Source organism: Pipistrellus kuhlii, unplaced genomic scaffold (genome assembly GCF_014108245.1).
Source record: "Pipistrellus kuhlii isolate mPipKuh1 unplaced genomic scaffold, mPipKuh1.p scaffold_m20_p_6, whole genome shotgun sequence".
Taxonomy (NCBI): domain Eukaryota; kingdom Metazoa; phylum Chordata; class Mammalia; order Chiroptera; family Vespertilionidae; genus Pipistrellus; species Pipistrellus kuhlii.
This window is the reverse complement of record NW_023425562.1, coordinates 48,951,181-48,975,189: the sequence shown is the minus strand read 5'-3', so window position 1 is coordinate 48,975,189 and position 24,009 is coordinate 48,951,181. Positions and strand designations below refer to the sequence as shown.

Here is a 24,009-nt window from a genome sequence, read left to right as displayed (position 1 = left end):
AGTAGCCATGCAATTCATTTAAAAACTACAATGTACAAAATACATTTAGCGATCAACTGCAGTAACGATAGGTAACCACTTTAATTTTTCAAAACCAGAATTATTATACTAAGGTCATATAGGATAGTCGGAAAAGACCGGGACTGGAGGTCAGCAAACTACTTCTCTAGTCCTTTTCCGCCCACTGCCGCCCGTGGCTGCCTGGCTGTGAGCAAGCCACAGAGAAACACAAAACAGGCCAGACCACGTCATCCCTGAGATTGCTGCCCAACTCCCTCTTCACCATGATTAAGGCATTTGATTCCAAGACGTAAGAATGCCTAGATTAAATAAAAACGTTTACTTGGTAAAAATGTTAAGAGAAACCCAACATATTTTATACTCCTGATGGAACGGAATAACCAACCCAAGAGATAAAATGTTAGAGCACCAAATCTCCAATAACATTTGCAAATGACCATGCTTAGCTTTTGAAGACAACACCAGGCACCCTCCCCTCCCTGACACACACTGTCACTAGTGAACGTGCAGGACACCTTCCAGGCTAGCCTCTTGGCAGTGGGCAGGTAAGGCAGAGAAGCCGAGTCCCCAGGCCAAATGTGTGACCGTTTCCCCTAGACCTCAGTTATGGTCTTTTTATTTATTTTACTTATTTTAAAAAATATATATGTTATTGATTTTTTTACAGAGAGGAAGGGGGAAGGATAGAGAGTTAGAAACATCGATCAGCTGCCTCCTGCACACTCCCCAACTGGGGTGTCCCCTCAACCAATGTACATGCCCCTGACCGGAATCGAACCTGGGACCCTTGAGTCTGCAGGCCGACACTCTATCCACTGAGCCAAACCGGTTGGGGCAATTATGGTCTTTTTAAATGCCTTTTCTAAAGTATTTTAGAATTGCCCCTTGTAAAGTCAGTCTTAGGTGGTCAAGGAGGGCCTAGCTGACGTTAGAGAAAAATAAGGAATCCAGATAGAAAATCTGTACACCTAAGGGCTCTGAGAATATCCGAGAACCTGTAACTAAGTACCACTTAGCAGCCCTGAGGAGACAGGATGGAAGAGACCAGCCAACCATGGAAGCTGAGAGCTCTCTCTTCAAATTTTCCAGTGATCATTATGCAAGAAAGCGAGCATTTCCCAAATCAAAGCTATTTGCCATTCATTGTATAAAATTCCACATGTCCACTTGTGATTGAAGTTCAGGCCTCCACAATGCAACGTAGGAAGTCCAAAGTCAATATTGCCTCACCGAAGCAAGTGCTTTCCCCAGAGCATCTCCAGTCTGGGAGCTGCCTGCTGCTCCACTTCCTCTGTTTGCTGCAAAAACAAAAGGCAGAATATGAAAAACCAGACAGTTTTTCTACTCCTGGTCCATTTACTTACAATTTAATTGCATTTTTAATGCTAATTATGACACATTAATTTTTAATTAGCATTAATTTGTTTGCTGAGGTAGATGTCAAATATATTCATGTTACATTTTCTACAGATAAAATATAAACCTGATACCTTGGTCTAAAGATATAGCCTTTTAGTTGCTATAACTTTCAGGCTTGTTGCCTAGGAGTGTGCAGTGATGAATGCTAGTTTATTGCTAAGAAATAGACAGTACTTTCAGGTGTCATAAGTCCTCAAAGTTTGGCTTGTCTTTATATTTCAGATAGTCAACTGAATTCTCCTTAGGCATAATTTACATCTCCTTTGAAATAAAAAGAGGGACTCCTCTCAAAGTTCCACAGTAAACAAAATCAAACTAACAAACAAAAAGTCTGTAACAGGCCTAGGAGAAAAATATTTTTAGTATCTGAAATAACATGTATCCTGCACAGATTTAAGTGAAATTTAAAAAAAACTTGAACTGTTGTGTACTAGAAGTCAACATGCCCTCAGATTCTGGAGATAAAATCAGTCTACATAATCATGAAGCTATCGCTCCATCTTAAACACTGGTATTTTTATCTACAAAATAGATGAACAAAGAGTGCTATTAATAAAAAGACAGAGGTGCTTGTGCATAATTCAAAGCCAGCTCTATTCAGCAAGTGACTTTGAAGGCAATTTGCCTTTATACAAAGGGATAGTCAGTGCTCCTCGGAGGTCTTCAGTCTCAGCACAACGCCCACGTGTGCTATGCTACAGCCACCGGGGCCTTGACTTCAGCAAGCTGATGTAGTATTTAAATAAAACATATTAAGCTCCAGCGGAAGATATTTTTTCAATACTTGGTGAAATAAGAGAAGAAAACTGATTAATCCAAGCAAAACTTCATTTCACAAATAACAATTTTCTCATTTTATTATTATTATTATTTTTTAATTTGCAGCCCTATCCTTGACCCAAGAAAGCAGCTTTTTGGCAATGTGTCTCCATGTCCAGTCTGTGAAGTGGAGCCGAGCTCAGACCCCAGGGGTCAGTTTCTCCCCTTCTCCAGGTTACAAGGCCACACTCTTGACCTCTGATTAGCACAGTTGAATTCTGCTGGCTATTTTTACATATTCACATGTTGTGTATGATCAGTTAGTGGTCTTCTGATGTGTGTTTTATTTGATTAACAAAACCCACCCCCATATTCATGTGCTATTACTCAACTTGAAAGAACACTCATAGATGGTAAAACGAACACAATCACCTTTGGACAAGACATTCATTTTCGTTCCACAGACTCAAATGGAAACTGTATCATTAAAAAGTAGCTGACCTTGTCCTAGAAAAAGTGAAGCTGTAATCTGTAATTTCCAAAGGTAATTAAAAGGCTCGTCTCTGATTGGCTATTAGGGCTAAGGATTTTAAGTGGAAGCAATCTTTGAAATGGGGGTCTGACATCATGCTGAGTCAGTGGAAGGAACTCATAGATATCAAGAGTATTAAAAATACTTAGTATAAGAGATAAATTAAATTTTATCTGGCGTGAAAATTAAAATTGTTGTATTAAGGAGTTTTGTTTTTTTAAATAAAGACAATTCTAAATAGAAAACAATAAGTATTTTGGAAACATGGAGAGAAGCAATATTTTCCAGCTGGTTTATATATTATTATATATAATTATATATATGATTTCTAGAAATTCATATATATAATTTTTACATTATCATATATACCTAAAATTAGATTTAGTAGTCAAAATAATTTGTGATATCTGCTTAATTACAAAACAGATATGTAAGTGCAAAGCCACAATGGAAAAATTACACTATCTAAAAAAGAACTGAAACCCAAGTAGTACAAGATACTGTTTCAATTACAGATAACATTTGCTACCATTGTGGCTTTCAAAAGATTAATTCTCCCTTTGAACAACTTCAAAATTAAGATAATAAGTGTTTAAAAATAATTTTTCAGGAAGCCAAACAGAACTGAAAATCAACAGAAATACTTTAGGAACATTAAAAAAAAAGTTAATTACATGTAACACACACAAAAAATCACACTTTACAAGAAATAATATATAATTACTATGATCACATTCATACTAAACTTTGTATTAAGTGCCTGTTAAACAGAGGGAGATGTTAGGACCTAGGAGGTAGAATAAAAAAATAGGATCAACTCCTTACCTCACATTATCATAAAAAATGATTCCGAAAACTAACAGGCTACTCATGGAGGCCGCTGATAAGAATAGACTATTTTTAATATGCAGCCATTCCACCTTGCTGGAGTGAGGAATCCAGGGCTTAAATTTCAAAGCTGTTTACTGGGCCAGTTTGCCCCCTCGTTTGGAATGCCTTTTGTTCTGTTCCAGGAAACATTGGGGAAGACGCATTTTCTAGAGTCCATGAGCATGTGAGGCGACATGGGTCCTTCTGCTATAGAGTTCTCTTTTTATTTGTGTGACTGATATGTCAAAGGGCACAAATAATCAGAAAGTGAATACAGCATTAATTCTCAAAGTTATAATTTATTTTTATATTAAGTAATGAGTCATATTTAGCCACACTCACTTCTAATGAACTTGGTGCTTATCAAATTCACCTTTTGGCTTGGAGGTAACAGGACTTGATGACTATTCTAACCCCAAGTTTTTGTCAACTCGTATTATGAGCAATTACCCAAGGGCCCATGTGACAGATAAAGATGAAAACGATTGCCCTTATTTGGGAAAGACTGGGTTGATTTCTTCAGATATTTTAGCTCTATTCAACTTTTCTTGCTCAAGAGAAAAAAAGAATCTGTCTTGGAGCAGGGCTGCAAGATAAACCTGAGTGGAAGATGAGCTGTGATTAAGAGGAACTGTAATTCTGTAGGAGGATTCGGCACTGCCAGCCACCTGAGCACTGCTCAGCTGGCTTGCGCGCAGGTGCTGTTGCTGGCTAGCCATGGAGCAGAGAAAGGGGTTCCGCTACGTGGACCACCCTAGGACTCAATCTCCGCTTTGGGGAAATGGCAATTCCCATTAGGACACACCCTCATCCAAACACCAGGAAGGAGTGGTGCCTGGGGACTGACTACTGAAAACCAGAATTGCGGAAATGTTACCCCTTTAATACACACCCATAACCTCAGGCTGGGAACATCATGGAGATATAAAAGGAATGATAAGTGCACTTCATAGTGTGTTTGCCTGAAAGAAGATGACTGCTTTAAAATTTAGTTTTTTTTCTGAACTATGTGCAAGTGAGCCTCACCTTATTAAACGATTAAAAAAAAGCATCCTAACAATGGCCTGAGTGTGACTATAAAGATGACACAAGAAGGAGCATCTCCAGCACAGCTACAGAATCTAATTTTATAATGAAACCTCAAATTTGGGCTATAATGCGCTAATTTTTAGCACGAGGGATTTCTAGAAATTCAGGGGGAAAGCTGGTTCCCAGGACAAGTGCAGGAAATGGACAAGAAGACTTCAATCAAACCAGTTTATTGTTTTCCATTAGTGGTCTTTGTAACTACGGAGCCAGGACATTGCTGGGTGAAGTTCATGAACTCTTATGCTCTGTGCCTGTCCCTCACCCAATTCTATTTGAAGGCTCAGGATCCTTGTAAAAGACAAAGTGAATCTATGTGACTACTCTAATATAAAATAACTGTGAAGCCAAGTCCCCAAGGGGAAATTGACATGTTTCTGCTAGAAAAGCCACATACTCAAGTGCTTCATGTCACACAAACATGCCACTAGAAGTGAAAGTGGTAAGTAAGCCAGATTAATTCATGAACCGGATATATTCCAGGGTGGTCTTTAGCACATGTTGTATTAAATCCATCTTGGTAGTCTGTTCCTTCAACATTGTTTGGTTTGAGGTTAAAAACATGGGAAATGCCTTGTATGAGCAAGCAGGCCAGTTAAAGACCAATAAAGCAATAAGAGTTACTGTAAGCATTGTACGGGTTGGATGGCCAATTCCCTCTGAGGGTAAGGGAGGGTGTAGAGCCCAAACAACAAGCAGTCACGCCCTGGGAGCGGAAAGAAACGGTACCTCCCAATGGGAACTGCAACTCTCTCCTTCCCGGGAAGAGTCAGCTGTGTGAGAGGTAGAGTGGCCTCAATGCTTTTGAGCAGGAAGGGCTATTGGATATTGCAGTTAGGAAGGAAACACACATATAACAAAAGGTATATGGCTGCTCACCTCTCCCATTTCTATCCTCTAAGCTGGCATTTAATAACTTACTATACTTCCTCCTCTGAGATACACTCAGCAGGATAATATTGAAAGGGTTTAGGGCCGAAACCGGTTTGGCTCAGCGGTAGAGCGTTGGTTTGCCGACTGGAAGGTCCCAGGTTAGATTCTGGTCAAGGGCATGTACGTTGGTTGCAGGCACATCCCTGGTAGGGGGTGTGCAAGAGGCAGCTGGTCGATGTTTCTCTCTCATCGACGTTTCTAGCTCTCTATCTCTCTCCCTCTCTGTAAAAAATCAATAAAATATATATTTAAAAAAAAAAAGAAAGGGTTTAGGGATAATGTTTGAAGGGATTGGGATTGGTAACTCCCTTAGCCCTCAGCTACAGCTTCTCTCCTTACCTGGGTGCTCCATTAGTTAACTAACTTCTTTTTTTAAATTTAAAAAAAAATCTATTTTATTGATTTTGTACAGAGAGGAAAGGAGAGAGAGAGTTAGAAACATCGATGAGAGAGAGTCATCACCAATCAGCTGCCTCTTGCACACCCCCTACTGGGGGTATGCCAGCAACCAAGGTACATGCCCTTGATTGGAATCGAACCCGGGACCTTTCAGTCCCCAAGCCAACGCTCTATCCATTGAGCCAAACCAGTTTCGGCTAGTTAACTAACTTCTATCAGCCCGCGCTGTGTCCCTGTATTATACGCATACACTTCCAGATCCCTCTAACTCAGAAAGGTCTGGTATAATCTCCTGAGTGTGCTGGCAGGGCATCAGAGGAAAATGTGAATTCTGTGTAACAAGTGAAATGCTTTCTAATTCTTTCAAAAATCCATGAATGAATGTGTCACTTACAAAAAAAAATTCCACCATTAATATAATCTAAGTAAGATGTATACTTAAGGGTTTCTAAAAAAAAAAAAAAAAAAAAAAAACACCAGGAATTAAAAGGGAAAAAACAAACAAAACCCCCAAGAAGCAATGGTCATTTCTTCAAACCAAACACAGGCCATCTGAGACCCCAGTGAGCATGTTCCATCTGCGAAATGCAGAGAACAGAACTTGCAATAGTTCTAGAGCTTTCTTCTCATGCCACATGTGCTCTGTTGTCCTATGACCAGTTCAGGACAACTGTTGACTACCAGGAAGATGAAACTGAGAAATGGGCTAATAATCCTTTGAACTGAAAAAAAAAAAAAAATAAATAAAAAAACACACACAAACAAAAAATAGCTTCCTAAGACGTCAATGTTGTTTATTAAAAGATTGCACTGCCTTGCAACTTTACAGGAAGAAAACTTGAAAAATCTGATGTCCATGTGTTAGCGCTTGAACCCCATTCTTACGGCATTAGTATTGCTTACAGCTATTTTCTACAGAATCATGTGTGTAATCTTAAACATGTGTCAAGCTATGTGTTCCCTATTTACCAATTATTTAATTAGCTCTGTTTGTTCTTTGTGATACAGGCAATGTAATATTTCTTTATTTCCTGCATTTCAGAATGAGTGAGTATATGCCAAGTATTTTCAAAAGTCTACAGATGTGTCCTATTAGCCCATACTGTTTGTTAGGGAAGCATTAGTAACTGAAGAGAAATCTTCTCTTGTTAGACAGACATGCTGCCGTCCCTGACTTCTACCACCCTCTGAAAATCAAGCCAAAACCTAAGAGAATTAAAGTGTGAAGACACTTGAGTCACGCAGACACGGTGCAACCAGGAAGCCTATTATCATAAGCAAATTTCCCTCTGCATTTTAACTGGAGGAGTTGGAAGACATGTTTTAAGGGAGAACATGAGTCTTCTCTCTGACAGTAACCCGGAATTCATAACTGCATTTATGCAGGCTCTTCCAAAATGCCGAATTACCATGTCTACTTATTTCCTGAAAAGATTATGAAGCTTTCTCACATTCTACCAGCAGATTTTGACAAGTACACCCATGGTTATGGATTAATTTATGTAATAATGTTTTGTCTAAAAAAATTCCTTTTCTAGGTTCCAAAAGTCTCATACTTTTTTCCCTTTTAAAATTACAGCTTCCTAATTAGTACCTCCCTCCCTCCACTTAAATAAGTTAAGTCCATCTTTTGCCTAGAGCTCCACACTGCCCAGGCCCAATGAAGGAGAGGAGACATTCTTATTCTTCTTTAAGCTAATGATGGTTTACTAAGGCACATCCCATTCCCACCGAGATGCATGGCTTTGCTAACCACAGCCCAGGGACGAAGATTACACTCTCGCAATATCTTCAATATCTTTCTTCCCAAGTCTAGTGCCTGTCTCCCAGGAAGACTGTTCTACAAATTAATTAACAAAACTTTTTTTTTTTTTTCAAACAGTGCCTAAGTATGCTTTCCTCAACTCAAGCGCTTGCTCCACCTTTATACCTTCCTAAAAAAGAAAATTACTCAAACCACAAGCAGACAGGAAATCTGCCATGTAAGAGGATGAATGACCGGTCAGCCTGCTTTATAACTAGACCTCATGACTACAAAAAGGGGCTTTCCATGTGCCAAACCACACTGAAGTGAAATATGCTTCTCTCACTCTTTCAGTTCTGCACTTCTTTCTTCTTGTTTTTCAAATCTTCCAAAATTGCATTGATGGCTACAAAATGTCCTCATCTGACCGCAGTCCAGAGCCCCCCAAAATCAACTCATGCAACACATTTGTAGAAACTTTGAAAAGTTACAAAAATGGAAATCTCTATTTGCTTCTCAATGAGATGTGATAGTGAAGGGCTGCTAGATGGCTCATCTCAAGTGAGAAATATAATAATACAATCTCAAGTGAGAAATATATTATTGAATAAACAGAGATTGTATTATTTAGGCAGGATTACATTTGCAACACTTCAAAATATATCTCTTTTTTATAAAAACAAAACGATCAAACAAAAAAACCAACCTCCCACATAAGTGATTCATCATCATTCCCAAAGTTCTACAGACTAAGGGAAATGAAAAAAAACTACAAATAGCTAAGAGTAGCCACAGGATTATTGTTACACAGTCTCCTCTCTAAAATACCCAGTGAGTATTCTCATCGGTGACTCCCTGGAAGTAACAGCCCCAGCAGGGGATGGGTGTGAGCTAGAACCAGCACAGTGGCAATCAGTGAAGCCTGAGATTGAACAGGACCCTGGAACATCAGGCTGTACTGCTGGGTGACAGAGACAGTTGACAAAGGCCAATTCCGAAGGGAGTGCTTCCCTCCTCTCCAACCTGAACTCTTTCTTCCCTGGGCAGCTAGACATCCCGCCAGCTCTTCCCTCCCTCGAGATGAGAGTGTGATGGAGAGCCATTGGTCCTTGGAAAAAGACCACAATGGACTGCATGGAAAGTGAGAGGAGGAGGATGGCTCAGCTAATTTGGCAGCAACTTTCTGCCTTAACTTATTTTTCTCTTAACTTGAGAAAAAGTAGCAGGTAACCTTTGTCCCACAGATGCCCAGCCGTCTCCTGTTCTATGAGTGAGTGACACTTCTTCCCTCTGAAGGACATCACCATGCAGCATTCTTCTGAAATGTGGAGCTCATATCTAGTTATTACAAGTTGCATGTTAGCTTTACATGAACCCATCTGCAGAAGACCGTGGTGTGTCATGGCTAAGAGCAAAACAACATGACTGAATCTGGGAAGTGGTAACTACTATTAAGAGACATCATGTTCTCTATCTCATTAGTCTTCAATGGTTTGTCTTATAAAAGCTCACTTTGCTGGCTGTTTGGGAATATGGGAAGCAAGGTGGTTTGGTGTATTTAAATCCTGTTAAATCTAATTAGAATAGGCAAAGTAACCAAATTTTAATTTCTTGTGGAAAAAAATGTGATGATGGTCAAGTCAATGACTATTTTTGTTTGGTTCATTTGTTTGTTCGGTTATGTGACAAACATTCAACCCCTGACTGCTGTTCAATTATAGGAGATCTTTCATTATAATCCTGACATTGAATGTTGGTACCAGAACTGGCATTTCCCAAACTCACCCATTATACTGTCTGTCCCGTTGGCAGGAGGCGTACAGGAAGAGGTGCTGTAATGGTTGGTACCACTACGATGGAAAGTGGACATTGGAGGAAGACTGGAATTGATGTCTGCTGAGGAGTGTGATGGGTAGCTCTGTAGCAAGAAGCAGAAAAAGGAGGCCATTTTCAACCATAAAATATTTAGTGGGTTAGTTTTATAACACTTCCTTCTGCAATGGAGAAAGCCCTTAAAATTCCAAAATGTTGAAGAATACATCTTGCTTAGATCTGTCAACTTTCATTTTTTTCAAATATTAAAACACAAAGACACACAGTTTGGATTTGCATCAAATCTAGGGGGATATGATGGCAATGTAGGATACTGAAAAGTGATTACAATCTCTAAATCTAAAAATTACTGCTTAAAAGCATATCTGTAGCCTGGCTGGTGTGGCTCAGTGATTGAGCCTCAACCTATGAATCAAGAGGTCATAGTTCAATTACTAGGTTGTGGGCTCCATCCCCAGTAGGGGGGGTGTGCAGGAGGCAGCCAATAGATGATTCTCTCATCATTGACATTTCTAGCTCTCTGTTCCCTTCTTTCCCTCTCCCAGAAATAAAAAACAACAACATTTTTTTAAAAGCATCTCTGTGACTTTAACAGCATAAAAAAGTTCTTTGTGCGACCTCTTCGTCAAGTAAGAAAGATTCTATGATAAAAACAACATAGTGACCTACAGGGTTTACATTACACTTCATCCTGACCTTCTGAACACTAAATGGCAAAGAATAACCAGTCTCAGGTCTTTTCCTGCCAAAACTGATCACCTTTCTGATAAATGGATAAATGGTAAATAAAAAATTTTAAAGTGCTAATGATTAGATATCTCTCCAAAACATCAATATATAAAGCCTTAACTCAATGACTGTACTGCATTAAATGAGAACAAGTGAACTGAGAATAACTATTTGACTTCTTACTTTATATACATCCACTCCATTAGTAATCTTCATATGTTGACTGTGAAAGATCACCTTTACAGAATCATTTGGTTTAAGGTTTGGCTTTGGGTTACATTATTATACCAGTTGTTCAAATAAGCTGCTTTTCTTGGGGCATATCACAGTCCCTGGGAGGCTGGCAAATTAGGTGCTACCCAGCTATCCTAATAATATTTACAGAAAAGTATCAGGCTATGTTCCTGCTCAAGATAGTAAGTACCTTTAAAAGGTGCTCTCTCAGGCATCTGATGGGTTATAAACATGTAAAGGAAAACATTTAAGGTAAAATAGACATTTTCCTTATATGTGATGTATTAATGGGCTATGCGTCTTTATTATGCGATTAATGTTCTATATAAAATTGAGATTTGGAGATGATGCTCAAAGTCAGAGGCGCTCCAAGCCCAGGCCATTTGTTCACAAGGAGTGAAACCCTGGTGTCTTGGTATTTTCTTCTATTTGGAGAGGCCCATTTTAGATCTACCTCCTCCTCGATGATTCCTCACTGCTTCCAACTCTTCCAAGATTTCTCTGCTCTGAATCCCTAATGAACTGACATCTTCACTGAGCCATTTAATAATTCTATGCTGCCTTTCATTGTGATCTCTCTCACATGCATTTCTATCTATACTATAAACTCTTTAAAGAGAAAGAATACAGTTTATACCTCTGCATCCCACAGCATGCTACTGAGTGCTGAACACATAATTACCCTATATACCCAATGAACGACTGGCTACTACTGGATTGAAATGCTAGTTATCTGAGAGGTAACTATAATAAAAAGTCTGAAAAATGAAACTTTGTTTCAGAACCAAGTCTGCCACATCCATGCTTTTGAAAATATTACTTTTGCACACTCAAATAGTCCAAAGGAAAGGTCAACTTCAGTGTAAAAGTTGACATACTGCCCTTAAACTTTTCCAAGCTCCCAAGAATACCTTTCAAACTTTTAAGTTACATGAACCTCTTTGCATGACTAAAAATTTCCTTATGCTACCTGTTAAACTCATTTCTATTATACTTGCTGCTCACAGAATACCCCAAGGAATTCCTTGAAATTTCTTCCAAAGAATAGTAGAGTGGGGCCATTCCATAGTAGAGCTAATCTGAAACTCTGAATAAGCCACAAACACCAAACTCAGAAGAGCTATTTCTGCTCAGGAGCTAAATACTATCATAAAGTGGAGAAAGAGAGAAAAAATGAGGAAAAGAAAATGAAAGAAAAAGAGGAGGCTTCAGTTCTGCTCCATGCAGTTTCTAAAGAATAGAGAAACTATAAATCAGTCCCAACTATGCAAAAATCAAAACAGAGGCAAATATTAATAATTACAGAATGACACAGGAAACAGATTATTGTATCAGTGAGATTTTTTTTTACACCCCTTATATATGGGCAGTAATTTAGAATTTAACAAAAGGTTCATACTGACTTCTGAAACTAAAAAGAAAAATTCTTTTCCATAGATTTTAATGGGAAAACCCATACAATGCACCCAAATCAGTTATTTTTAGAGATTCATAAAATATGAGATGCTGAAAGCAATCAATGAGATTTATAACTCGATTATTTTTCAAGAAAAAGTATCATGAAAACTACTGTTACTCAAAGTCCTAATAAATACCCCACAGAGAATATCAGTGATATGTGATTCATGTCTCTTATAGAGTAGTCAGGCATCAATTACAAGAAGCCTCTTAGTCTCTTTTAGTCCATCTATTAATACTGTCTGCTCTGCTTACTACAAAGCAAAAGGGGAAGTATGATAAAGTGCTATGGCCTTACATATATTTTTACCTTTAATGGCCAAAGTGAGTGTATTTAGAATCTACTGAGAGAATAAGTGGTGAAAATGTTTCCATTAGTGATGTATTTATGGGTTGATCACTCAAAGACTGATCTCACTTATATGTGGAATCTGTATGATGGACAAAACAAACCAGAGGCACATGGAACAGTCTGACAGAGGTTAGTCAAAACACACATATGAAGAGGTCAGTCAAAGAACACATATGCAGAGCCCAAGGACACAGATAACAGTGTGGTAATGGCCAGAGGAAGGGGGAAGGGAACTGGGTGAAGGTGAGTAAAAGCATGGTGAGTTGGGGACATCTGTAATTGTGAAAACAATAAAAAGTGAAGGAACTTTTTATTTTAGTAGCACATACTAAAATACAATTGGGGTTTAGAATAAGGCAGGGTTTCACAACCTTGGCACTACTGATTGTACCAGGTAATTCTTTTTTTATTTATTTATTTTATTTTATTGATTTTTTACAGAGAGGAAGGGAGAGAGATAGAGAGCTAGAAACGTCGATGAGAGAGAAACATCGACCACCTGCCTCTTGCACACCCCCCACAAGGGATGTGCCTGCAACCAATGTACATACCCATGACCGGAATCAAACCTGGGACCCCTCAGTCAGCAGACCGACGTTCTATCCACTGAGCCAAACCGGTTTCGGCAGTACCAGGTGATTCTTTACTGTGGGAAGATGCCCTGTGCATGGTAGCATTTTTACCAGCATCCTTGCTATACACTAGATTCCAGTTGCAACTGCTCTCCCCCCCAACACACATTTCCAAATGTTTCCTGAGAAGCAAAAACCACACCTGATTGAGAATCACTAGGGGAAGGGATTAGGTTACAAAAAATAAGGACAACAGAACTTCCTTTATATGAACATTCCTGACTCCTAGGATTTTGGTACTCTGTAGTGCAAAGATCAGGCCTCAACCATGCCAGACGGCAAGGACTTCCTCCTATTTTTAGAATGAACTCTGTCAAGTCATTCCAAACTTAAACCTTGACAAGAACCATTCCAAAGCTCAACCACAAACTCCATTCTTCTGAGTGACTCCGTGCGCACACTTAGGGCACAGTAGTGATTAGCCTATGGGATTGTGCTGCAGAGGCTGAAACTGCAGAATCTGAAGAACCAAAATTAGGTACCTGACAGTGCTACTAAAATGTGAGGATTTAAGCTTTATAATTGCATTCTCTTATAACATGGTATAAAGTGAAGATGACAGTAGTGTGTCTAAAATGTTTTACCGTTAGAGACTATACAGATTTGGCTATATTATACCCAAAATACCATCAGGAAAGCTCTCTTCTCTTCCTCAAATGATTTCTTTGTTCCTTATGGCACTGGCCCAAAGCTTCAGGTGAACATTGTAAGGAACTGCCATTATTTTCAAGTGAAAAAACACCAACTGCCTACTATATAGTCCAATTATTCTCAGCCAGGGTCAGATTTTTTTTAATGTCACTTCAAAATATTTCCGAATGGCTATTGAAATGGCAATGATCACTCGATATAACAATTCAACAGTTTCCAGTGAGAAACTACCAATGAGAAAATTCATTAGGATACACTGCCAGAGACATAATTCATTCAGCCTTTTTAAAAACAAAACAAAACACAAAACCCCTAATCTCTAAAATCTGCTACGTGATCATGTTAAGAATAAAAACCCTGTGTTTGTGATGGATAAGTGACATTACAAATACAGCATCTGATGCAACTTACTGGGTTACTCCCTCCAAATGATCTTCTTTCCTTTCATTATGCAAAACTTTTTCGAAGTGTAGTTTCCTTTACAAAGCTACATTTTTGTGTGCATTTGAGCATATTTTAAAAGATACCTCCCCCATGCAGTGAATTTGGGATGAAATGAAACTACCTAAATCAACATTCTAGATCATGAATGACAGGGAAAGAAAAAAGAAACAAAGAAGGGAAGAAAAAATAAATGTCAGGTGGACAACTCTTAAAAGGACTGAAGTTTCAACGTATTAGAATACTGCCAAGATCATTTACGTGTAATCAAAACTTTCCTTGTTCATAGGGCACATGTAGATTTGATCATGAGTTCCTTAGAGAAGTGGAAAATGATAATGGATAAATAAAAATGTTAGCCAAGAAGAAATTCTAGTATAATAGTAGTTGATATTTCTCTAAGCTTTCACTCTAATACCTCTAAGCAGGAGGCAGGAGAAGAGAAAATCTGAAAGCAAATCATCTGCTATTGAGTAAAAATGTGCTGAACTTAGATAGTTTGTGAATTACACAATCACACTTAGGAGGTAATTTAAAAGGCCAATTCTACCTTCATCTGTCTCTCATTAACGGATAGGTTAATGGACCTCATAGTATCTCTGTCACTAGGACTAAATAAATAGGCATATTCAAGTATTTCAGAAATCCCAACTCCTGGGATATTTTAGGTTGTTAGAATAGGATATGTCACTTTCTCCATACCTCTAGTGGCTGAGCAAAAGAAAGACCACAGAATTCTAGGAAGTACTATATCCTACATGAGGACAGAGAAAGAAACATAACTCTGGGTATTAGAAAAAGGGGAAATTCCAAGATGAAGAGAAATAATATAAAGTCTACTAACACTAAGTGGACTGGTAATAACCTTGTAGGAATGGATGTCCATACATTTCCAAAACTAGGTTATTGCACAAGGGACTCACTTTCTTATCTGCATTGCAAACCTAACTCATGGTTTAGAAGTACTCTTTCCTCCATTTAATGATAGACTTACATTCACAAGTGGATTCTTGGCTGTGGTTTCTTTGAGGCTAGAAAAACATCAGGTTGAGTTGCTTCTTCCAGGATAAAAAGTAATTAATATTTAGGATGGATGAGTGTAGGTGATGGAAACTTTAGTAATAAAAGAAAAGAGAGTAACATTCTACAGCAGTTTTCAACTGGCATGAGGCAAAACAGAATATCAGTAGAAGATTGGGGCTGTGGAATTAAAACTAAAAATAGAAAATTTGGAATCTGCTCTATACAGAAATCCCCTGGTTGCTGTTACTGATGGGAGGGTGAAGAAAAATGAACTCTTTCTCCCAATGTGGCATAACAGATCACAGCGGTGAGCAGTGAGAGAAGCTGGTCAAGGGGAAGTGGAAATGCCCATGAATATCACTACCATCACAGTCTACTGACTGTCACTCTGCCCCCTGCAGTATATCCTTCAAAACTACAAATAGAAAAAAAAAAAAAAAAAAAAAAAAAGGAACAGCCATAGCTGGATTCTGCAACTGAAATACAGTGTGCACTTATGTAACAAAGGAAGTTGACAGTGTGATAAAGAAAGCACAGAACAAAGCACAATAAACAGAAGAACAATGACAAGGAATCCAAAAGTACTTACAAAGGTGATCTGATTCAGTCCCCCCTTTGATTATAGGAACAATACAAACTGTAAGCATAAAGGGTGTGTACAATGTTGCATTCATTTGGAGAGTCCTTGTGTACACGCATGGAAAGGCAAGGACTGGATTTAATAAACCAGCTGTCTTATCCCACTGCCATGAGAATCTGCCTTACCAAACGTTCGTGTGGATGCAGGCTACAGTAGCTGCTAGACTGTGGAATATGAGAAGAATTGCCCAGCATCCCTCCGTAGCCAGGCTGATTCATCCCACTGGAGGAGCTCCAAGGGTCACTGCTGTGATGGCCATCTGTAAAGGACAAAGGAAACCGTGACTTCTCTGAGGCATTCAGCCTTGCTTAACAGAATAGAGGTTTTTCATATACTTGAAAATGGCTGCCTCTTGTGCATTCATCTTTGTGTCAGTTAGCTGGTTACATCAAAAAAAAAAATCATCCTTATTTCCCCCCAAATGACTCTATATTGCTAAAACAAACATAAATATTTAACATAGTAAAGTGTTCTTAGTAAAAAGCCAACTGCAAAAGAAAAACATTTCTACAGAGAATGATGTTAAGACAGCAGGGTACCTAATGCTGAAGGCAACTTTTCTGAAAGCTATTCTGATGCCCCTTTCTATGAAAACTAACCAAAAAGTTAAACTGTTCCTAAATGCTGGGGTAAAAATAAAATACGTGAGACATTACACAGTTGGCATGTCTACAAGTTTAAAAAGTACATAAAGAAACAAGTCATAATGAAAAAGAACATCTCGCATTTAAGGCTGAATCTCATTTTTGTAACAGATACAGTAGATAGAATTAAAGTTGCAATTACATTATGACATATAGGAAAGAGGAGTCTTGAATATATCATTCTGAGTTTTTATTTCCTTTGAAAATATTTTTTGATATATAGATAAATGGTTATCTCAAGACTTCAGTAGCAATTCAAAGAGTACACACATATTATAAGATGGATACTGTGCTACAGTCAATTTTGGGAGTCTGAATGTTACACAACTATCTAATGTTTAAAAGAGATTTAAGATAATATGAAAACTATATAAAGTATCTTTTTATATCAAGTTAATTTATTTTGAATATCATATTAAAAACATTCCTATAGATTCTCTGGGTCTATTGGCCTAGAGGTCACTATGGGAGATTGGTTTTGTTTGCTTTAGGTTTCTCAAATTAGGGGGGAAGAACCCATGTTACTGCTGGTTCTTTCAAGTTTTCCTTGTGTCATGTTTGACAAAAATCACTGACTGCCAGATATATACCATGCCACCAGCTAGGTGTTAACTATATGGCAGGTATTGCTTTGTGAAAATAGGATTATTCACACCAGCCTTTGAAAATTTAGGCAATAGGCAAGATAAATCTAACACTGTATCTCATGAGGCTTCTTTTTTTCTCTGAGATTTTAAACTTAGAAGTCAGAATTCAGAAAACTGGAATAGTTTCAGGACAGAAAGGAATAATCTATAGATTTCTTAAGAACTATGCAAGCAAAATCATGTCTGTGATCTTGATAATTTAGGACTTGTAACTAGAAGATGGAAATTAAAGTTAAAAATAAGAGGCTGCACAGTAGTAGGTTTAAAATATGCCTCTGACAGTCTCTGAATATCTTTCCCCTCAACAGCATGTTTCTCCAAGGCCTGATTCCCAGGGACCGGGCACCCCTCACTGAAGGAGACCGATGTGTAATGGGGCCACGATGCACTGTGTCTGGGATGGTAATGTGAAAACCCAAGACTTTCAGAAAGTTACTCTTCATCTACTTTAGATTTAGCCCTCAGATTGAGGGAGTTTAGATGTCACACATGAAGTTCAGGACCACTGACTTTTCAAGTAGATGGCATATATGACAAATACCGTATTTTTCGGACCATAAGACGCACTTTTTCCCCCCCAGAAGTGGGGGGAAAAAGCCCCTGCGTCTTATGGTCCAAATATAGCCTACACATATACTTTTAAAAAAAAGTTTTTTTTACTTGCCCGGCTCTGTGTGGTCTCTGTGTGCTTGCTCGGCTCTAAAATGGTTCTAAATGCTGCTGTTTACTTTACAGGGTTGATTACATGTATTTATGACTGTGATGTTGGGTTTTAATGCACATAAAATATTTTAGGACACTATTTGTTTCAGAATCTTTTTTTCTTCATTTCCCTTCTCTAAAAACTGGTGCGTCTTATGGTCCGGAGTGTCTTATGGTCCAAAAAATACGGTAAATTGAAAATATATATCATTACAAAGGACGCTTTTGAAACATTTTGACAACATGAAGGCACTCTATGGAAATACATTTAGGATTTGTTAACACAGAACACTCAACCCAATGTAGCTTATAAAAATATGTATTTTACATAAATTATGCTTTTCACAGTAAATTAATATTTATCACATCCCATGATCTTGGCATAATGTTGTTTTGAAAGAATAGAATTAGACATGTGCAAATTAATTGTGCTCATCATAAATGTCAACTCAAAAAAATATTTCTGGTGTTGTGGGTATTCAAATGCAGAAAAGAAAATTGCTCCCCATACTCTGCATGGTCTACAGGAACCATGCAGAGTATGGGGAGTTAACAGAATAGACGTTTTTCATATACTTGAAAATGGCTGCCTCTTGTGCATTCATCTTTTTTTTAACTACCCCATCTCCTCTGCTGTGTGCAGCTTAAGCAAGCCACCTTTGTGAAGGCCGGCAGAAGCAACCTATCCTTCTGTCAATGTTCTCCATGAAAATCTGCTTTGAGCGATGAATCCTTGAGATGACAATCTTTGTAAGCACCAATAGCAGGACTAACCACAAAAGAAGGGGCTGATTCCCAATTGGATGCATGGCTGCTTTTTATAGCGGAAGGGGAGGGGCCTTTTGTAAGGGCACAGAACATACCCAAGTGACACGCCCCGGGGTGTTCCTGTGAGAGTTACACCTAGGACAGGTCACAAAGATAAAGGATACCGGTGAACATGAGCTCCATGATGCATGGAACAAATTCTCTCTATTCCTGGGGGACCCATCCAATTCAATTTTATAGATTTTCCGTGGAATTTTACAAGTGAGCTAATCACCTAAAAGAGCTAACACTCTGAAGGGAAAGAAAATAAATCCATTTTAATCAGAACGATGTTGAGTGTGTCCACTGTAATCGAAGTGAGACACAGGCCGCTCCCCTGGTACCTGCTGCCCAAAGGAGGCTCCCCTGGTGGCGACATGGCCCTTCCTAGAGCAGCCCAGCGAGGGACACCTCGTGGCGCCTGCCAAAGACACACCAACAAGGCTTTCCCGGCCCGGCAGGAAGAGTCCAAGTTCTATGCACAGAGGATCTCGGTCAATCCCAAACCTGAATTTCAGATATTAACTTGGTAATATGATCACTGCAACGTGGCAGTAAGTGTCACAGACATATCAGGAATGGAGCTTAGCTGCATCCTCCAAACCCTATTCTTACAGCAGCTGCTGTCATTTCAACCATCTTCGTCTTTTTTTCCAAGCAGTAGACAGGGGCTGTGCTATCAATGGCAAGACTCTAAGCTCAGAGCCCACACATCCATGGTAATTTAGTCAAAGAGGCTGGCCAGTTAGAAAAAGAAATATATTTTAGCAACCACAAAGCTGTAATATTCTGCATTTGCCGGGGAAGAAAACTGGGTGGGTTTTGCCCTATATCAGTTAGCGTGCTGAATAAAGCTTTGGCCGTGATAAAAATAATATTCCAGTTTTCAAGTAGGTCACTTCATTGATCCAAAGGAGATGCTTGTTCTTACCTATGAAACAATATGTAGCTAAAATTTTCATATAAAGTTATTTATAATAACAAGTTGTCCCCAGGTGTGCTAAATCCAGATTGCTCAAAATATACACTGAATCCAAACACTTTAAAACGTACACACACACACACACACACACACACACACACACACGCACACACACACTCTCTTCTTGAGGGTGAAGATGTTGGAATGATTAGTCAAGGAAGACCATCCTCCAAGACATTGGTTCTTAGTAAAGTAAACCAGTCTAATCTTAACTCCTTTTTGCTCCAGGGGCTTTCATCTAAAAAACAGATCTTAGCAAAGTCTTAAGTAGTTTGTAATGAATGCATGACTGTCGGATTTCTATACTTGTCTACTAGTCCACTTCTTGGGTATCAGCTCAGCAGTCATCTGCACCGTCCAAGGTATGACAAGACCCAGGAAGACTTTCCACAGTGGGTTTCTGGTTAGGGGAAGAGACAGCTTACCTTGCATGAAGAAGGAGCTAGGGAAAGTGCTGGCTGCTGGTTTTGAGGAAGGGTAGCCTGGCGAGTCCCTATTGTAGTCGGCAGTGCTTGCTGATGGAGCATAAACCTGAGGAAGGAGAGAGAGGCAATTCAGTTTGGCTGGCTGCACTGACCAATGCATTCAAGGTCCATAGCTCTATAAGAAGCAGGCCCCCGGTGCTAAATTTCTGCCAGGTGCATTCTCAGTCTGATGAAGGCCAGACAGAAGACAAGGCTTTTGCCCCCAAATGCTCAGTACTATATTTGTGTGAATGGGAGACTGGGTGTGATATTTTTCAAGTCACAGGCAAAAATACATCAAGTTATAAATATGTTATCCAATACCAACATGATGATCCTGGGAGTTTAAATATCCTTTCTCTTTAAAAGCAGAGGTGGCCCAAGAGCACAGGAAAGGTAAAGACAGAAAGACATGCACCAAGCTTCTCCCGTTTTTAAAAAAAAATGTTTAACTTTTCAATTGCAGTTGACATTCAGTATTTTATTAGTTTCACGTGTACAGCACAGTGGTTAGACATTTATATAACTTATAAAGCTTCTCCCCAGTTATTCTACCTTTCAATGAAAATTTTCACTTTTGAGAAGAGAAAACAAATATACGATTCAAACTAAAGAAAGTGACAAATATATCTTTGAATATTCTTCCTATAATATTGTGCCCGCTTTCTGCAGAGATGCATGAACAAGGCCACTAAGAGCCAGGTCTACACAGACCAGCAACAATCCGTGTGCAAAGAAGGGGGGTAAGCCCTCCTTTGTAGTTCTTACTATATTTCTGTGTGCAGTTATCTTTAAAAGTGTGCCCGAATCCCAATTTGCTTACATTTGTTTACTAATACTCATGAGATCTGGGAAACTGGGCCTTTATAAAAATAACCTATGTATTTTTCTCTTTATGTTTTCCTTAAAGACAACAGCATACTGGAAAGGCATAAATTCATAAGGTACAGTTTAACTGTAATTGATTTTCCCCTTGCCTTTCTTTTTTTTTGGCTAAATATAATTTTTTAAATCCCCATCTTCTTTTTCTCCAGAAGTTCCTCTCTCCAGATGGTGGGAGACGGAGCCCTGTCGTCCTCCCGAGGAAACGGATACCTTCCTCCTCCATTTTGAAGCAGCAGCGCTCACAAAAATTGGCAGCGAGCCCATGTGAGACTCACAGGTCACAGTACAAGAAAGAGAAATTCACCAATAAAAAGGCAACGGCAGGGTTACCAGAAAAATAAAATAAGCACTCCCCCTTTTATTTTTACAGCACACATCAAATAAACACCCAGGCAAAATTATATAATTGCTCTCAGAACACCATGAATCACAAACTAAGTATTAATATAAGGTTTAGGATTTCACAAAGGATAGGTCCACAGAGACAGATGTGGAAAAATATGCATACAACATACGTACATCAAATAAATGCTACATATGCCCCACAGTGCCCTTGAAAATGGGGAGGTCCTGGAGGATTGAACAAAACAAAAACAAAATAGAAAAACCTATGTACACTTTAGAAAATAAGGATTTTTCCTGTGTCATGGTGCAACAGAAGGCCTATATTTCACAAGATAATTTTCATTTTATTTTTAAATGTTCTTCATATTTTAAATATATAAATAGCTATTGTCTTCTATTTTCAAAGAGCTTACAATAAGGGGGGGATTTTTTCAAATATCTTTAAGGGACAAAAATAAAATGTAAGCCAGGAATCCCCAAACAAATCAATACTCTCAGTTCTGCAAAGCAAAACCCAGCATTTTCTTGAGAACTATACAATTAATAGTTTCAAAATACTCCTAAATATATTCGGAGAAGGTCTTAAATGTAGGCTAAAAAAATAAAAGAAAACATTACCTTCTAGAAAAGGGGGAAATTGAAAATTAGATCATCTCATTCTAAGAAGAATATGAGCATAATAGGACTATAATATATCTATCTACAGGCTATTAGCCTGACAGCTTTTTGGCCAGCCAGTGTTAATATATAGTACTATGTGTTATCACCAAATTTCAGAAATTGATATATTTACTATAAAACTGAAAATAAACTCATTATTAAACCATATTTTAAAATAATGGAAATAACTCACTTTAAGATAATAGTTGAGTTTAATAATATATTTCACTACATTATCCTTAAACATATACTATGTAATAATAACATTATTATTATTTCCCTTCTGATTTGGATAGAATTATTTGCTATTTCTTTTGTGAACTAAGGTAAAAACTTAGGTAATTTTGTTCATGTATAAGGAAGTTACATCGATTACAAATTAAGATCAAGCTTAAAGATCTGTGGGTAAGATCATTTACTCCAAATTCATAAATGCTATCTGCATGAAAAAGAATATCTATGTGGTTAAAAAGTTCTTAGGACATCTTATATCTTCCAATTTGTTTTTCTGGTATTGTAGCCAAATTAAGACTCTTTAGACAAGAGAAAAATCTTTGTTAACAAGAAATGAACCATTGTTTAATGGCTTAAAAGAAAAAACAATTTATGCATATTTTATAAATTTTCTTTACATCATAATGTAAAGATCAGGTATATGTCATTTACAAACTTCATACTTGTCACTGCAGAAGTTATAAGTGCTCTATTTTATACAAATAAATATCAGACAGGACTGTTACACTTTTAAAAGTAGAAGAAACTAAACATTATTTATTTTAACTATAAGAAAATTCAATAGAGAAATGGTCAAAGCAACTGCTAATGATATGTGACTTAATCAAACTGCACCGCTATCAACTGCTCTTTATTTTCCATTCTTTAAAGATTACTTTCTTTAAAAATGGAGACAGAGGTATCAGATAATATTGGTGAAAACAGAGTGTCCATAATGTTCATACTTCAGTTATCCTTTACGCTTTCATCTTTAACAACCTAGATGATCAGTGAGCTGCTTCATTATTTTTAGTTCAGTCAACTATTTTTGCCAATTTCTCAACCAAGAGGACAAGTTTCAATACATGTTCACTAGAGATTCAATAAGAAAAACTCATACCATTTAATTTTAATTATTACTATTCTATGAAAATAAAAAAATGATGTACACATTTGTTAAAAAATAACTTTTTACTTAACAAAACAGTAACAAACATCAAATAGCTGAAATCATTTTTAATGACTAACATCAGAAAATTATATCAATAAAAAATAGAATTAAAATCTCAAACTCTAGTTCAATGTATTGAAGTGACTCCACCAATGACACATGAGGAAAGGCTAAAGGGAAACAAAAATCTACATTTAGTTTTTCTCCGATACAGTAGCTTAGATCAAGGTGACTTTTGGCATTCTAATTCCTCCCATAAGAGTGACTGAAGAAGTGAGAAATTTTTGTTGCAAAATTGTGAATGGGGAGACTTGGCCAAAGCTTACAGCAACAGCCTTTTAATGAACTATTTGTTGAATAAATGCTCTTGGAAAACCAATAACAAAGTATAGTTAATATTCAAAGTAAACACTACATCTTTTCCTTACAATCCTGAATTTAAATAAAAACCATGCATATAAAAATCCTGAGTTTGACAAAGCTCTCTAGATAAGATTAGACTCAGAACTGGTAAAAATAACAAATATTTTCATATTTAATTTTTGTTGCACCTGGAGACATATTACTATTGTACATTAGCTATTTCATCCAATGGTCCTGACTATCCTTTGTGCACATGCTTTTAACTAGAACCTCTGCCTATTAGAAAAGAAGAAAAACTAAGCAAATAAACAAACAAACAAACACATAAATAAATAAAAAATGAAGGGAGTAGCAGATCCTACTTTTTATAAATTGAAATTTATAATGGTCAATACAAGGCTTATTCTTATGGGGTCTCATAATTTCCTTTAAGAAAATGAGATATGATATGGTATATTCAGAGTGAAACTAGAATATGTTAATGGTATTTGCCTCCTGAAATGGGAAGCTAAATTTAGAAGATCAAGTGAAGTGGCTACAGCTTATGTATAATGGGTGACAGACAGTGAATTACACCGTACACCTTTAA

General features: G+C 37.7%; 1 protein-coding gene across 34 annotated transcripts in view; it reads right to left on the bottom strand.

Annotated features, from left to right (window-relative positions):
- The window catches only part of TCF4 (transcription factor 4), a 344,054-nt gene that overhangs the window by 38,235 nt on the left and 281,810 nt on the right, over positions 1–24,009 (bottom strand). For all 34 annotated transcript variants that reach the window (XR_006740306.1, XM_036419939.2, XM_036419946.2 and 31 more), the window contains 4 exons: positions 19,964–20,069; positions 15,882–16,015; positions 9,549–9,681; positions 1,252–1,319 (listed from right to left, as the gene is read on the bottom strand). Coding sequence is in view for 33 of the 34 variants with exons in the window: in XM_036419939.2 (XP_036275832.1) it covers positions 1,252–1,319; positions 9,549–9,681; positions 15,882–16,015; positions 19,964–20,069 (441 nt within the window). In the remaining variant the exon portion in view is untranslated. The remainder of the gene's footprint in view (positions 1–1,251; positions 1,320–9,548; positions 9,682–15,881; positions 16,016–19,963; positions 20,070–24,009) is intronic.